The sequence below is a fragment of the Arachis ipaensis genome, chromosome B08, assembly GCF_000816755.2.
Source record: "Arachis ipaensis cultivar K30076 chromosome B08, Araip1.1, whole genome shotgun sequence".
Classification (NCBI taxonomy): domain Eukaryota; kingdom Viridiplantae; phylum Streptophyta; class Magnoliopsida; order Fabales; family Fabaceae; genus Arachis; species Arachis ipaensis.
The window spans coordinates 72,103,395-72,121,851 of NC_029792.2; the positions used below are offsets into that span (position 1 = coordinate 72,103,395).

General features: G+C 40.3%; 1 protein-coding gene and 1 pseudogene across 1 annotated transcript; one reads left to right on the forward strand and one right to left on the reverse strand.

The window, feature by feature from the left end:
* LOC107611109 overlaps positions 1–4,332 on the forward strand; it is a 14,597-nt pseudogene extending 10,265 nt beyond the window's left edge.
* On the reverse strand, positions 15,883–17,749 carry LOC107614069 (tubulin beta-4 chain-like). Its single transcript, XM_016316294.2, has 3 exons — positions 17,337–17,749; positions 16,986–17,255; positions 15,883–16,739 (listed from the first exon to the last, which is right to left on the reverse strand). The coding sequence occupies exons 1-3, from the start codon at positions 17,728–17,730 to the stop codon at positions 16,087–16,089; spliced, it is 1,317 nt and encodes a 438-aa protein (XP_016171780.1). The 5' UTR covers positions 17,731–17,749; the 3' UTR covers positions 15,883–16,086.

An 18,457-nucleotide genomic window follows, 5' to 3' on the forward strand; every position in this document is an offset into this window, starting at 1 on the left:
GAAGCAAGGAAGAACCACGTTAGTAGCCACGTTAGTCTAGCTAACGTGACCACTAACGTGGAATGAAGGCTAGCTTGCAACGTTAATGAGAAAAGTGATTGCCAATAGCGCCTTCATGAGCCATCATAGCCCACATTAGTTGCCACGTTAACTATGTTAACGTGGAAGCTAATGTGGAAGAGAAGTAGAACTCCAACGTTAGTGGTAAAAGTAAGTGCCACTAACGTTCCAAAAGGGGCAATTGGCCACGTTAAGAGCCACGTTAACTTAGTTAACGTAAACTCTAACGTGGAAGAAGAAGATGATGCCAACGTTAGTGACACTCACCTTTGTCACTAACGTTGGACTAAGCCCATATTGGCTACGTTACAAGCCACGTTAACCTAGTTAACGTGGACTCTAACGAGGAGGGAGCAAGAATCACCAATGTTAGTGACACTCACCTTTGTCACTACCGTTGGATTGAGCCACTATGAGCCATGTTAGTTTCCACGTTAATTACATTAACATGGAAGCTAACGTGGAGAAGAGGGATGATGAGCCAACATTAGTGACACTCACCTTTGTCACTAAAGTTGGAGATGGCTATCAATACCATGTTAGAAGTCACGTTAACTTAGTTAACGTGAACTCTAACATGGGAAGTAGGGGCGTTCTGAAGCGTTAGTAGCAAATGTAAGTGTCACTAACGCCCTCGAAGATTTGGCAAGCCTACGTTAAAGGCCACGTTGACTGTTCTAACGTGAACTCTAACGTAGGGAGAAAGGGGTACTCTCAACGTTATTGAAAAAGGTAAACCCCAGTAACGTTTGCGAAGGGCCAAGAGTCAACGTTAGTGGTCACGTTAGTGCCACTAACGTTGAAGTTAACGTGGACCACTTTGAGTTAGGAACGTTAGTGAAAAAGGTGATTATCACTAACGTTCTCAACCCCACATTTTCACTTAACGTTAACACCACTAACACCCTAAGCTAAAGTCCCTGCTTACTTCACACTTTCTCTGTAAGTAAAGCTGAGCCCACTGAAGAAGATAACTGCTTCAACTCAAGATCCAAAGGCCCATATCCAAGACTTGAAGAGCCAACTAGAAGATCAGAAGAGTAGTATAAATACGGAGAGCTTTGAACTAGAAAGAGGAGGGGAGCTTTTGGCATTATTAGAATTACTCTCTATATTGTACTTTCTCTGCACTTCTAGTTTAATTTCCAGAATGTACTCTCCATCTTTGCTTTCATTTTCTAGACCTATGAACAACTAAACCCCTTTCATTGGGTTAGGGAGCTCTGTTGTAATTTGATGGATCAATAATAGTTTTCATTATTCTTCTTCTTTCTTTTCTCTTGATTTTACTAGAAAGCTTTCAATCTTCATCCAATTGAGTAGTTATCTTGGAAAAGAAGCTATTCATACTTGGATCTCTTCTGAACCTTGGAAAAGGAATGAAGAGATCATGCTAGAAATGCTTTCTCATGTTGGACCAAATTGGAGTTTGGGCGGATATGGTGACATATAATTCTCCCAATACTTTGATTTGGAAATACATGTGGTATAATCAGTGACCACACTTCATCTCTTCTCATGAGAAATTAGACCAAGGAATTGGCTATTGATCTGATTTGAGAGATTGAATTACCAAGGAATTGGAATTCAATCACTTAAGATTGCCAAGGAGATCAATGAATGCATTGATTGAGTAAGGGATGAAAATGAACTTGATCCAGAGAATGCAACATCTCCTAAGCCCAATGAATTTCCCATTTCTGATCTTACCCATTCTCTTTACTTTATGCCATTTACTTTCATGCTAAACTTCCCTTCCCCATTTAAGATTCTGCAATTTACTTCCCGTCATTTATTTTCTGCTATTTACTTTCCCGCCATTTAATTTCCTGCAATTCTCAACTCACTTTCTGCTTTGCTCAACTAAAACATGCTTCCAATTAAAGTTGCTTGACCAATCAATCCCTGTGGGATTCGACCTCACTCTACTGTGAGTTTTTACTTGACGACAATTCGGTATACTTGCCAAAGGAAATTTGTTGAGAGACAAGTTTCCGTGCATCATTAAGTGATGGAGTTGTTGGCTTGTACAGGGGATTTGGGGTGTCATTAGTGGGAATCACCATGTACCGAGGGATGTACTTCGGGATCTATGACACCGTGAAGCCTATCATTTTAGTTGGGCCTTTCGAGGTAAGAAGTACTTATATTTTTGAAGGAGAGCTCAATGTTTCATAATGAATGGGAAAAGTTGTAGTTGAGACTTGATGCTTTAACTGAAAATTCTTATGGTATCTTAACAAGTAGTCTGTTTAGTCTATTTAAGTTTCACAATATATGTGAGCCCAATGTTGAAGTGACCCTTGATTACCCAGGTTTCCATGATGATCAAACCCATGAGTTTGAGTATTCATCTTCAGGACATTTAGCAAGTCAGATAACAGTATTTCAGAGGACTAGTCACTTAGCACTAGTTCAGTTCTTTAATTATCCTTCTTTCTAATCTGAGCCTTTTTCATTTATTTCTCGACAGGGAAATTTCTTTGCTAGTTTCTTCTTAGGTTGGAGCATTACAACATCAGCAGGGGTTTGTGCATACCCGTTTGACACACTGTGTCGGAGAATGATGCTAACATCTGGACAACCAAACAAGTATTATAATGCAAGGCATGAATTTTGTGAGATTGTTCGTCAAGAGGGTTTTTTAGCTCTATTCCGAGGTGTTACTGTAAATATGCTTCTTGGTGTCGCAGGAGCTGGGGTGCTTGCTGGATATGATCAGCTCAACCTCTTGACACTTGTATGCAGGTTGATAAACCACTATTTTATGGTTTATCTTATACTCAATTAAGTGGTTTCATCAAGTCTTTGCACACTTATTCATACAAATTACATGGTTATACAATTCCTTCCTAGTTTTGTTCTATGGTTAAAAACTTGCTTCTTAAACCTTTAATTTGTGTATTTTAATCACTCTTTATACTATTCAATGCCGTAATTTGTGTGTTCAGTGTTTTCAGGCTTTATAGGGCAGGAATGGCATAGAGGATGGAGAGGAAGCTTGCAAAAATAGAAGGAGCACAAGAAATAAAGGAGACAATCAGCGAGGAGCGACGCGTACGCATGGCTCACTCGTGCGCGTGAATTGGAGTTCGCACAACGACGGGTGCGCGTGCCTGATGCGTACGCGTGACAAGGAAAATCGCCAAACGACGCGCACGCGTGACTGACGCATACGCGTGACATGCGCGATCTGCAGAAATTGCAGAAAACACCGGGGGCGATTTTGGGCCGAGTTTGGACCCAGTTTCCGGCCCAGAAACACAGACTAGAGCCAGGGGACGAGCAGAGACTCAACACACATTCTCATTAGCATAGTTTTAGTTTAGTTGGGAATCTTAGAGAGAAATTACTCTTCCTCTAAGTTTTCTTTTACATTCATAGATTTCTAGTTTTATGCTTTTGCTTTTGGATATTGAGAAGAGTCATTACCTCCGTTGAAGTTGCTATTCTAGTTTGTTTTCTTATTCCCTTACTCTTCCATATCATTAATCTTTGTTCAGAGTTACAATTGGATTGTTTTTAGAATTTATTAATGTGAAGAATTATTTTTACCTTTAATTAATTTTCAATTCCTATTTCATTTAATTTATTATGTCTTCTTCTTATATTTATGTTAGCGTTATATTCATGTCAATGGAGTAGACTCTCAACTTGACTTGGGGGTTGATTAAATGGAGACCCTAGAGTTGGAATGCTCAAGTGATTAGTTAAATTGGAAGTTGTTGGCTAATCCTCTATTTACTAACGCTAGTCCTTCCCAAGGGAGAGGATTAGGATTTACGAATAAGAGTTAGCTCAATCACTTGACTTTCCTTTATTTAGTAAGAGTTAACTAAGTGAAAATAACAACCTCTTGATGCTACACTTGAGAGAATTCCAACAAGGATAGAACTTCCAATTAATCATTCCCCCGGTCAAGGTTTTTTATTTGATTATATAAATCTCTTTTAATTTACATTGCTTTAGTTCACAATTATTTATTTTTCTGTTTTTCAACTCTCAAAATTTCTTAGAAAACTCCTGATTAATAAAATAGAGCGCTTTTGTCAACTCATTGGGAAACGACCTGGGATTCATACTCCCAGTGTTTTTATTCTAATTTTGTGACAACCTTTCTAAATTGATAAGCGGATTTTTGCTGATTAAGAACTGTACTCGCAACGTATTTCTTATATTAATTTCTTAATTGGCTGATTTTCGCCTGCATCACAGGTTCTGAGGGAGAAATACAATTTGAACCTAGAGTTGTATGTTTCTTTCGTTGAATGACGCGTTCACTGCCTGATCCGAGCTTAGCCGCATTTGATCCTGAAATTGAAAGAACTCTTTCACGTATTAGGCGAGCTCGGTGTCGGTTAGCCTTTGAGGGTAGTGAAGTGGTTATTATCAATTCACCAGTCTCATCTGAAAGTGAATCTGAACTGCCATCTGAGGAAGAAACAAGCTCCTCTACTACTAATTCGGTTGATTTACGTGCAGGTAATATGGTGGAGCCTAGGAGGATCACTCTCCAGGAAGCTGGAGCTCCAGACTTTACTCTGCAACTGTATCAAGTGCGTCACCCAAATCTGGCTGCAGATTTTGAACTGAAGACTGCGCTAATCAACTTAATGCCTAAGTTTCATGGCTTACCTGCTCAGGAGCCTATCAAGCACCTCAAGAATTTTCAGACAGCCTATTCTACTGTTAGGCGTCATGGTGCAGATGAAACTTCTATTCTGCTAACCGCATTCACGTTTTCTCTTAGGGGAAAGTCGAGGGAGTGGTACTACTCCCAACCTGAAGCAGTTGTTACCAACTGGGATACGCTCAAAAGAGAATTCTTGGAAAAATACTTTCTAGATGAAGTTACAGATAGGCTGAGGAAAGAGATCTCCTACATTATTCAAGGCGAATCAGAGACTCTTTATGAGTATTGGGAGCGCTTCAAGAATCTTCTGGACGCATGCCCCCATCACATGATTGACAAGTTGGTATTGATCAGCTACTTCACTCAATGCATGAAGCCTCGGGATAAGACTACATTGGATGGTGCAAGTAATGGTTCTCTAAAAAAGTACAAGACCGTAGATGAAGCATGGCAACTGATCAGCGACCTAGCTGAGTCCACTCGGAATCACAGGCACAGGAACAACCACCCCAAGCCTGTTACAGAGGTTTCCTCTAGTAGTGAGACTACTGCCTTCACACAGGCTATATGTGAGATGACCAACCTACTGAAGCAGATACAGCTAAATCAACAACAACCTCAGCCTCCCTCACCACAACAAAGTCAACAGTTGGTTCCCCAAAGAGTATGTGGAATATGTGCTGATTACACTCATTACACTGATGAATGTCCACAGCTCCAACAAGAAAACAACACCTTGGCAGCTACTCAAAATTTCTATGACCGCCCGAATCAAGGATATAATCAACAAGGCGGCAATTACAACCAAGGTGGAAACCACAATCAAGGTTGGCAAGACAACTCCAACCAGGGGTGGAGAGATAATTCCAACCAGGGATGGAGAGATAATTCCAACCAATGATGGAGGGACAACTACAACAGAGGAGGCATTGAGACAACAATGGAAATCAGAGGTGGAACAACAACAACAGATAGGAGAACCAAAACCAGCCTTACAGAGCACCTCACCAAAGGCAGTCCCAAGTGCCTCAGAACAACCAACAGCAGACCCCTCAAATCACTTACCCCCTTTCCTCTTCTACTGATGAGATGTTTCGTTCTCTTGCACAAGGACAGCAAGACATGCAGAGTACACTTAGCTCCACTTTAAACGGTCTGACCTCTGTTGTACAAGCTCTTGCCTCACAGATTGGATCAATGAATACTTCCAATAATCAGCCTTCAAGCTCCAGTGGAATTCCTTCTCAACCTATACCCAACCCCAAGGGTGGAATCAATGCCATCACTTTGAGATCCAGAACCACACTACAAGAGAGGAGTCATGAGGAGCCAAGCTTGCAAGGAAATGCCCCAGTTGAGAAAATGGTTGAAGTGGAGGATGTTGAAGAGGAAGATGAAGTACAAGACATGGTTGAAGAAGAAGCAGCTCAGTCAAGGAATGAAGCACCAAGGGACGCAGAAGCTACAAGTGGCGCCATTCCTATTCCATTTCCACACCTTGCTAGGAAGCCCAGAAAGCAGATGGAATTAGACCCTAAAATGGTAGAAATATTCAAAAAGGTTGAGGTAACCATTTCACTTTTTGATGCCATTCAGCAGGTACCTAGATATGCTAAGTTTCTAAAGGATTTGTGCATGCATAAAGATAAATTACAGAATTTAGAAACTATTCCTCTAGGTAGTTCCATTTCTGCTTTAGGGGGTGATATACCTAAAAAATGTAGTGATCCAGGTCCATGCATGGTTACTATTACTATAGATGGTGTGAAATTTTATGACTGTATGTGTGATTTAGGAGCGTGTGTTAGTATAATGCCATTGTCTGTATATGATGCTTTGAGGCTCCCTCCCTTAAAAAGGTCGACAGCTCGTTTTGTTTTAGCAGATAAAAGCATTATCTCTGTGGTTGGAATTGCTGAGGACGTGCTAGTGAGCATTAAGGAGCTCACATTTCCTATTGATTTCTATATTTTGGAGATGCCCTCTAATGACTCAGGAAGACCATCATCCATCCTGCTTGGAAGGCCTTTCCTGAAGACTTCAAAGTTTAAGCTGGATGCCTTCTCAGGAACTTACTCTTTTGAGATAGATGGCAGAGCAGTAAGCTTCAATCTGGATGAAGCTATGAAGCATCCTCCTAAAGATCATTCCATCTTCCTGTGAGACATCATTGATGAGACGGTAGCTACAGTTTGCCAGGAGGAAGTAGAAGAGAGGCACATGGAGCAAGATACAAGTGTGGGGACACCCCCTGGACAAGATAAAGACACGTTACATCCATCACTGGCTCCAGATGATCAAGTGCCTCGCCATGAGCAGAAATTGGAATTAAAGCCCCTTCCACCCCACCTCAAGTATGCTTACCTTGAGTATAATCAGAAACTCCCAGTTATCATTGTAAGAGAACTCACTTCCCAACAGGAGGAGTAGCTGCTCAGTGTGCTGAGAAGACACAAGAAAGCAATTGGGTGGAGCTTGGCGGATATAGTAGGCGTCAGCCCTCAAGTTTGTGAGCATAGGATATTTTTAGAAGAGGGAGCAAGGCCTGTCCGTCAACCTCAAAGGAGACTGAACCCCACCATCTTAGAAGTTATCAAGAAAGAAGTGACCAGGCTGCTTGAAGCTGATATTATCTACCCCATCTCAGATAGTGAATGGGTCAGCCCAGTACAAGTGGTGCCCAAGAAGTTTGGAGTCACAACAGTAAAGAATGAGCATGGAGAGCTCCTGACAACTAGAGTGCAGAATTCATGGAGAGTTTGCATTGATTACAGGTGTCTCAACCAAGCTACTCGCAAGGATCATTACACCTTGCCATTTATTAATCAGATGCTTGATCGCCTGTCAGGTAAATCACATTACTGCTTTTTCGATGGTTATACAGGCTATTTTCAAATTCATATAGCTCCTGAAGATCAGGAAAAGACTACTTTTACACGTCCCTTTGGAATGTATGCATACAAAAGAATACCTTTTGGCTTATGTAATGCACCGGCTACTTTCCAAAGATGCATGATGAGTATCTTCTCAGATCTTATTTAGAACTGTATGGAAGTTTTCATGGATGATTTTAGCGTATATGGTGATTTATTTAGCCTTTGCTTGGAGAGTTTAGTTAGAGTATTAGACAAGTGTGTTAGTTCAAACCTTGTTTTAAATTTTGAAAAATGTCACTTTATGGTAAAACAAGGCATTGTACTAGGACATGTTGTTTCTAATACTGGTATTTCTGTAGATCTAGCAAAGGTAGATGTCATTTCTAGTTTACCTTACCCCTCCTCCATGAGGAAAGTTCGTTCGTTCCTTGGCCATGCAGGTTTCTACAGGAGATTTATCAAGGTCTTCAGTAAGGTAGCATTGCCTTTATCTAGACTGCTGTAGAAAGATGTTGAGTTCGAGCTGAGTAAGGACTGCATGAATGCATTTGATCAGCTGAAGATCGCCTTAACTCAAGCTCCGATTGTGAGAGGACCAGACTGGAGCCAGCCATTTGAGATTATGTGTGATGCCTCCAACCAAGCAGTAGGGGCGGCACTGGCTCAGCACGAAGGTAAGGATCCCTTCGTAATTGCTTATGCTTCTAAGACCTTAGACGCTGCTCAGTCTAATTACACTACCACTGAAAAAGAGCTTCTGGCTATTGTTTTTGCTCTGGATAAATTCCGAGCCTATTTACTTTGTACTAAGGTGGTAGTGTACTCAAACCATGTAGCTCTAAAATATTTATTAGCTAAAAAAGAGTCCAAACCAAGGTTACTACGTTGGATACTGTTGCTGCAAGAATTTGATTTAGAAATTAAGAATAGGAGTGGTTCCCAGAATTTAGTGGTAGACCACTTGAGTCACCTTGAGCACATCAAGGATGACTCCACTTCTATTAATGATGCTTTTCCATTTGACAGCTTGCACGCAATATCTGAAGTAGTTCCTTGGTATGCGCCTATAGCTAATTATCTAGTTAGTCACACTTTCCCTCCTAATTTTACTAAGCATCAAAGAGACAAGCTGAAAAGCGAGTCCAAATATTATATATGGGATGACCCATATTTATGGAGGTATGGTGCGGACCAGATAATTAGAAGGTGTGTGCCTCAATCAGAATTCTAATCCATTTTAGAGGCCTGCCACTCCTCTGAGAGCGGTGGACATTTTGGCCCTCAAAGAACAGCTAGAAAAATTTTAGACTGTGGATTCTGGTGGCCTACTCTTTTTAAAGATGCTGCTGTCTTTTGTAAATCTTGTTTCCCATGTCAAAGTTTTGGGAATATATCCAAGAGGGATGAGATGTCCCCAACAGATTATGCTATTCTGTGAAATTTTTTATGTTTGGGGCATTGACTTCATGGGTCCATTTCCAAACTCTAGTGGTTATCGTTATATACTGTTAGCTGTAGATTATGTTTCTAAATGGGTGGAAGCCATTCCTACCCATATTGATGATGCTAACACTGTTGTCTCCTTTATTAGAAACCATATTATCTGTCGCTTTGGATCACCACGAGAAATCATGAGTGACCAAGGCACTCACTTTTGTAACAGGAGAATAGCAGGGTTACTAAAGAAGCATGGGATTGTTCACAAAGTGGCAACAGCTTACCATCCCCAGACCAATGGGCAAACAGAGGTGTCTAACAGAGAAATAAAGCGCATTATGGAGAAGATAGTCAAGCCTCATAGGAAGGACTGGAGCACCAGACTTGTTGATGCGCTCTGGGCATATCGGACAGCGTACAAGACACCCATTGGGATGAGTCCCTTCCGCTTGGTATACGGAAAGGCTTGTCATCTCCCAGTGGAGGTGGAACACAAGGCTTTCTGGGCTGTGCAAGAATGCAACATGGGATTTGAGAAAGTTGGTGCTGAAAGAAAGCTGCAACTGGCAGAACTGGAGACCCTTCGACTCAAAGCATATGACAATTCCAGACTATACAAAGAGAAGGTGAAGGCTGTGCATGACAAGCATATCAAGAGGAGAGAGTTCAGACCAGGGGATCTAGTTCTCCTTTACAACTCAAGGCTGAGGCTCATGCCTGGCAAGCTGAGATCAAGGTGGGAAGGACCCTGCAGAGTAGAGAAGGCAGAGCCATATGGAGTCTTCCACCTGAGTCATCCTTCAAGTTTCAATTTCATCAAGGTCAATGGACATCGCTTAAAGCTTTATCATGGTGAGAAGATGAAGGAACACAAAGAGCTAGAGGTCTTCCTCTTGGAGGACCCACCAACAGAAGCAGAATGATCTTGAAGACCATCCAACTTAAGGACGTAAAAGCAAAGTGCTAGGTTAGAGACAACCCACCATGGTATGATTGTTCCCTTTTATTATCAGTCTTATTTTATTTTATTTTATTTTTATTAGTATTCATCCATAATTTCTACACATTCATCTGCATGCTGCATTCTGCATTCTGCATTCTGCATAAAAAAAGCCACACGACGCGCAAGCGTTACTGACGCATCCGCGTCATATGTGCGTGTGAGATAAAGCAGAATTGAACAGAGAGTTGCACGGGAGCAGGGATGGAAGCGTGCTATAGGCACAAACAAGCCCACGTGTACGCGTCCCTCACGCGTACGCGTGACCTTGCAAATCGGCGTAAATAGGTGTATGGCTAGAAAGTTATGCTGGTGCGAGGCTGGAACTGTGCTGGGAGCACAAGTTCTATCACGCGTACGCGTCCTTGACGCGTACGCATCGTTTCCCATCCAGGCCATCCACGCGTGCGCGTCCGCGACGCACACGCGTCATATCCAATTTTGAAGCATATGCGTTTGTAACAGAAAGTTGTGCGTGCGCGCGGCTGCCCTCGCGCCAAATGCACAACCTATTTCACGCGTACGCGTCCCTGAGGCGTACGCGTCGCCTAAAATTTGCACGCCCCACGCGTACGCGTGATGCACGCGTACGCGTCACATGCGACGCACAACTAAAACACCTCAGCGCCTGATTTCACATCTTCCACCCTCCAATCCTAATTATTTTCAATACTAATTATCTCTTCTTTCTTCTTTCTTTCTTCTTCCTTATTCTTTCTTACTCTCTATTACTTTCTTCTTCCCTTCATCTTCTTCATCCAGGTTCTTTTCTTCTCCTCCTATTTAATCTTTCATTATTACTTTAATTTATGTTTCCTTCTTCTTTATTTTTCTTTTAATTCCATTATCTATGGTTTCTTTTTCTTTCTTCTTCCATGCGTTTTTATGTTGGTGTTAGAAATTTAAATGGGTGATTGTTTTCTTCTATATTTTGCTTGTGGATATATTAGGGGGATAATTTGACAATTAATACCAATTTTTGGATTGCTTGCATGTTGGATTCCATACTTTCCTTCACATATTTTACATGCATACCAAGTGTTTGTGAAAAGTCCGTATGGCATTCTGAATTATCAATTATTCTATTTTTCTACTCTACTGCCTGTTTTTCACAAAACCCTTGCAATCTTTTATTAATTAATTATAATTGTCAATACAAACATGATTGTTAGTTTGTTACATTGGATAATCAAATTAAGCTCTTAATGCTTGATCTATGCTACTCATGCCTTTGCCGGCATGCTAATAAACATCTTGCATCTAATTATCTTAATTTATCATGCTATATTTCCATTGATGTCCTAATTACATGGAATTGCGACCATGTATTTACGACATTCTTCTTTACCTTGGCATTGATTATCCCTTGTATTTTCCTCCTCCCGGTTCTAGCTACTTGATTTAATGTCCCTTTCTTTTCTCCCTTTTCAGGATGGCCACCAAGAAGGGTAAAGAGAAAGCCTCTAACAAACCACCGGTGAGGAGAGGAACAAAAAGGACACCAGCTACGGAACCATCCTCAACATCAGTCAAACCGACAATAAAGCGGGTCAAGAGGATCATCAAGGTTGATGAAACCGAGAAAGCTTTTCCAACAAGGGACATTGCGCGGTTCACTAACCGCTACTGTAAGCAGATGTTCCCCATCCTGGCTGAACAGAACTACAACAATGAGCACCTACTCATCCTCCCTACCCACATTGTTGATTTTGTAGAACCCTGCATTGAACACAGACAATGGAAATTCTTATGGAGATAGCCACGACAGGTCAACCTTTCATGGGTAGTTGAATTCTACTCCAATTTTCACATCCCAGCCCTGCAGTTTGTCTATGTCTATCAACAACAAGTCTCTATATCCGAAGAGGCCATTCAGCGGGCCTTAGATCTCTCCCCTGCCCCAGAAGGATTGGACGCATACCAAGAAGCCTCTGTCAAGCGCCAGACATACCAATTCAACTAAGACGACGCCCTCAGAGTTGTAGCACAACCTGGCAGCAGAAGGATCTATGGATACCATCGATCCCGACCTAAGGGCATATTGGCTTCAGCACTTACCCTGGAGGCTCGAGTGTGGGCACAGATTATGTCCCACTATATCTTTCCGAGAACTCACGAGTGTTCTCCTCTGGTGTATCCTTACAGACCAGCCTCTCAACTTACTAAGACACCTCCGGCACGCCATTGGACACGTACAGATTGCGGGCAACCTACCCTTTCCCGCCTTGGTTTCAAATCTAGTCTCGGCAGCCGGAGTCTCCTACAGAGCTGGGGACACCAAGACCATAATTTCACAGGATGATCAGATTGTCCCCAACGGGAAGTACATCAGACCCCCAGCAGCCACTACCGGCCGGATTGCAGACCCGGCCGGAGATATTCCTTCTCCTTCCACATCACAAGCACCTTCAACAAATCAGCTGCTCCTTCAGATACTTCAGAGATTGGACCGGCTTGACCGGCAGGCAAAGCGAATGGAGCACCGTAACAAGCACCGATTTACATACCTCAAGGAGCTGATTGTTGGTAACCACCCACCTGAAGAAGAACCAGACACTCCGGACGCCACCTCACCTACCAGCACCGGGAGCCATGACGACCCCGACTATGGAGATGCTGTTACCAGCCCCCCTTTGTTCCTGACTGATGGCACCGAGGACGGTGCCAAGCTTTAAATGTGGGGAGGTCGGTCAGTACCTGACTTCCGAAGGTAATCTCTCTCTCTTAACACCAATATTTTAGTTTTTCTTTTGTTAGATAGAATAGATTGCATGATAATAATTGTTTGCATGTATGTTTGCTTGGTTAAAATAATAAATTTCTTTTCAAGACTCTATTTTATAATATTTCACTAATTTAAATTGAAAAAAAAAACTTTTTTATTAAACTTGTTTGAAGACTGTAAATTGTAACATGAATTATAGCTAAGAACACACAACCCAGTGAGATTTTTTAGCCTAATTGTATGGTTACATTATCTAACCATGATATTCTATTCTTGTGTGTTTTCTTCTCTGTAATTGTAATCTTTATTTTGTTCCACTCTATATGTCCAATGTTTAGTGTATTCACATGCTTGCATATGATTGAGGCCATTATTTGTTTAGTAGCTCACTTATCCCAAATAGCCTACCCTTTCAATCACCGTTGTTAGCCACCTTGAACCTTTTAATCCCCATTTGTTCTATATTTTACCACATCACTAGCCTTAAGCAGAAAAACAATTAATTACTCCAATTGAATCTTTGGTTAGCTTAAGATAGAGATTGTGTATCAACTAAGTGTGGGAAAACTGTGGGAACATGGGTTAATAGGGAATGTGTTATGTTTCTACTTTGATAAAATATTAGGAATTTGGGTACCTACTCATGTGAGACCAGAAAAATTAAAAATCCATGTGCATTGATATGTTATGTTTACTTTTATAAAAAATATATATATATATATATATATATATATATATATATATATATATATATATATATATATATCCAAAAATATTCAATTAAATAAATAAGGGGACAAAATTACCCCAATGTTAAGCTAATAAAAATTCAATGCATATGTGATACAAATTAAAAGAAAAGTGATAAATGAGTATGAGATGCAAAAATAGGAATTTTGGGTAGTTAGGCATGATTCAAGAAGTATATAGAGTGTATGTATAGATGAGAGCTTAGGTTAGCCAAGGATTCAATTTATAGCTCACTTAGCCATATATATACCCTCACCTTTACCTTAGCCCTATTACAACCTTGAAAAGACCTCATGATGTTTGCATTGGTACATTAAATATTTGTTGATTGGTTAAGTGAAGAACAAAGTTTAGAAAGCATGACTAGAGAAGACTAGAGTGAATTACCCTATATACTTGAGTGATTAGAGTGCATATACACTACCAGTGAGGGTTCAATTCTTGATTCTATTTTCCATGCTTTCATGAGCTGTCTTCTTACAAGTCTACTTGTATTTACTGTATGATTTTAATTAGTGATATCTGATTTATGTTTGTCTTGAAGAACTTATTTACTTTTAACCAAGTAGACAGAATCATCTTAGCATATAGTTGCATTGATATATAGGTTGCATTTCATGAGTCTTACTTTTTTCTATTTATTCTTTTCATATCCTTGAGCTTAGCATGAGGACATGCTAATGTTTAAGTGTGGGGAGTTTGATAAACTACTATTTTATGGTTTATCTTGTGCTCAATTGAGTGGTTTCATCAAGTCTTTGCACACTTATTCATACAAATTGCATGATTTTACAATTCCTTCCTAGTTTTGTTCTATGGTTAAAAACTTGCTTCTTAAACCTTTAATTTGTGTATTTTAATCCCTCTTTATACCATTCAATGCCGTGATCTGTGTGTTCAGTGTTTTCAGGATTTATAGGGCAGGAATGGCTTAGAGGATGGAGAGAAAGCTTGCAAAAATGGAAGGAGCATAAGAAATAAAGGAGACAATCAGCAAGGAGCGACGCGCACGCATGGCTGACGTGTGCGCGTGAATTAGAGTTCGCACAACGACGGGTGCGCGTGCCTGAGACGTACGCGTGACAAGGAAAATCGCCAAATGACGCGCACGCGTGACTGACACGTATGCATGACATGCACGATCTGCAGAAATTGCAGAAAACACTGGGGGCAATTTTGGGCCGAGTTTGGACCCAGTTTTCGGCCCAGAAACACAGACTAGAGCCAGGGGACGAGCAGAGACTCAACACACATTCTCATTAGCATAGTTTTAGTTTAGTTGGGAATCTTAGAGAGAAATTACTCTTTCTCTAGGTTTTCTTTTACATTCATAGATTTCTAGTTTTATGCTTTTGCTTTTGGATATTGAGAAGAGTCATTACCTCCGTTGAAATTGCTATTCTAGTTTATTTTCTTATTCCCTTACTCTTCCATATCCTTAATCTTTGTTCAGAGTTACAATTGGATTGTTTTTAGAATTTATTAATGTGAAGAATTATTTTTACCTTTAATTAATTTTCAATTCCTATTTCATTTAATTTATTATGTGTTCTTCTTATATTTCTGTGAGCGTTATATTCATGTCAATGGAGTAGACTCCCAACTTGACTTGGGGGTTGATTAAATGGAGACCCTAGAGTTGGAATGCTCAAGTAATTAGTTAAATTGGAAGTTGTTGGCTAATTCTCTATTTACTAACGCTAGTCCTTCCCAAGGGAGAGGATTAGGATTTGCGAATAAGAGTTAGCTCAATCACTTGACTTTCCTTTATTTAGGAAGGGTTAACTAAGTGAAAATAACAACATCTTGATGCTACACTTGAGAGAATTCCAACAAGGATAGAACTTCTAATTAATCATTCCCCCGGTCAAGGCTTTTTATTTGATTATATAAATCTCTTTTAATTTACATTGCTTTAGTTCACAATTTTTATTTTTCTGTTCTTCAACTCTCAAAATTTCTTGGAAAACTCATGATTAATAAAATAGCACCCTTTTGTCAACTCGTTGGGAGACTACCTGGGATTCATACTCCCAGTATTTTTATTCTAAATTTGTGACAACCTTTCTAAATTGATAAGCGGATTTTTGCTGATTAAGAACTGTACTCGCAACGTATTTCTTATATTAATTTCTTAATTGGCTGATTTTCGCCTGCATCACAGGTTCTGAGGGAGAAATACAATTTGAACCTAGAAAACCTATCTACCATTTAGCTTGACTTCAAAGTGCAATTCATTTATATTCTGGACTGTGAATATTGTACATGGTCAGACATCCATTATTTTGTTAACACAAATTCATTTACTTTTTATAGAAGATAAAATGATAGAAGATAAATATTAGCATATTGTTTATTCTGATATACGTACTCAATTTCTAAACCTTAACCATTGTGTATCGGATAGTATTTCAAGAGTTTGACCAATGAGCTTATGAAATAAAATGAAGAGAATAAACGAAAGCGAGGCTGCCATTGATCAGGAAGTAAAAACTCTTATGATAAAAAGATAAACAGCAACAACTGGAATCGCACAACCGGAGCAAATAATTGAAGAACCCAAAGAGCTTAAAATTATTGATTAATGGTGCTTGGTGGAACATTTTCAGCTTTCATCATCTTGGTCTTCTTCAGGGGAGGCATCTTGGTACTGCTGATACTCTGCAACAAGATCGTTCATGTTGCTCTCCGCTTCAGTGAACTCCATCTCATCCATTCCTTCTCCAGTGTACCAGTGCAAGAAGGCCTTTCTTCTGAACATGGCAGCAAACTGCTCGCTCACTCTCCTGAACATCTCTTGTATGGAAGTTGAATTGCCAACAAAAGTGGAAGCCATGGGAAGGCCTTTGGGTGCGATATCACAGACGCTCGACTTGACATTGTTGGGGATCCACTCCACAAAATATGAGGAGTTCCTGTTCTGCACATTCAGTATCTGTTCATCCACTTCCTTTGTGCTCATTTTTCCTCTGAATACTGCTGATGCTGTTAAGTAACGGCCATGGCGCGGATCAGCTGCACACATCATGTTCTTGGCATCCCACATCTGTTGTGTGAGTTCTGGGACAGAAAGTGCGTGATAGTTCTGTGACCCTCGAGATGTGAGGGGAGCAAAGCCCACCATAAAGAAATGAAGGCGTGGAAATGGGATCAAGTTGACAGCTAGCTTCCTGAGGTCTGAGTTGAGCTGACCCGGGAATCTTAAGCAGCAAGTAACTCCACTCATTGTTGCCGATATCAAATGATTCAGATCTCCAACTGGTGTTGATTGCGGGTGCGAATGAATCAAAACATATAAGGAAAAGGAAAAGGAAAGAAAACTATTTCTCTAAAGTTTTCAAAAAGTTTCATAACCTAAATACTTAATTGGTTTCAATTTTTGTTCCTAATGTTTCAAATATGTTTCAATTATACTTTGTTGTTGATGTCAGCTTTGTATTGAAACATGTTTAAAACACTAGAATCATATTTTACCTGAAAGGAAAAGAATATATGCATACTTACAAGATGGAGTAGTGAGCTTGAGAGTCCTAAAGCATATGTCGTATAGTGCTTCGTTGTCAAGGACCATGCACTCATCAGCATTCTCCACCAGCTGGTGAACAGAGAGTGTGGCATTATAAGGCTCAACAACCGTGTCCGACACCTTCGGAGATGGGAACACCGAGAAAGTAAGCATCATTCGATCCGGGTATTCCTCTCTAATCTTCGAAATCAGCAGAGTACCCATTCCAGAACCTGTCCCCCCTCCCAGCGAATGACACACTTGAAACCCTATAATTATTCAAAAGGACAATTAAGATTTCAGAGTAGTAAACATAATGAGCATAGAGATAGAGAGAGCCAGTAGCGAACCCTGCAAGCAATCGCAATTCTCAACCTCCTTTCTCAAAACATCAAGGACAGAGTCAATGAGCTCTGCGCCCTCAGTGTAATGGCCCTTGGCGAAGTTATTTCCAGCGCCAGACTGGCCGAAGACAAAGTTGTCCGGGCGGAATATCTGGCCATAAGGGCCCGTCCGGATGGCGTCCATGGTGCCGGGCTCAAGGTCCATGAGGACGGCACGTGGCACATAGCGACCGTTGGTGGCCTCATTGTAATAAACGTCAAGTCTTTCAAGCTGAAGTTGAGAGGTTCCAACGTAGTGACCTACAGGGTCTATCCCATGCTCATCACACACCACTTCCCAAAACTTTGATCCTATTTGGTTCCCGCATTGACCTCCCTGAATATGAAGAATCTCACGCATTTTCACTCCCTCAGAAGCAATGAATGAGTTCGGTTAGTTTACCAGTTAGATATATTTATAACTGACTGCTACGTGCCACGTGTAAGCAAGCTGCAATAATACTGCCGGCTTCGCAAGGCAGTTTCTCATTGCACGACAACTTAAGATTTCCTTATTAATTAGTTAATTAATTAATATGCAAACATCACTAACTCTAAAGCCGTTTCATACAGTAACTTATTTTAGGTTTCTTATAGATAGATGAAGTGCTTTCAAGTTTTCTTTAATTTACGTAACATCTGTTTTGAAAATATCAAGGGGGCGGGCAAGGGCTATGCCATTTGGGATGCCCATGCCCAAGCGGCCTTTCTCTACATTATAATAAGATATTGACCGCACCAGAACCACTAAATACATTCTGATTTATTTTGACTAGAGTCTAGTGCCTGGAGGCATCATATAATATGCTAAGTCCAACAATGGTGAAATATTAATAGTGTAGCAACTAGCAAAGTGAATAATAATGACAACATGCAATAGCTGATCCAGGAATAAAAAAGGTATGACAATTATTTTACACTAGGCCGATCGAATGTACAGTATCTCTTCTTGGTATACAAACAACGCCTTTAATTTAAGAACTTAGTTTTAATATATTGTAAGTATAAAATTGTTTTATATTTGATGATGATGTAAAATATTTTATACGATTAGTATACTAAAATTAAACTTTTAATTTAATAGTAAT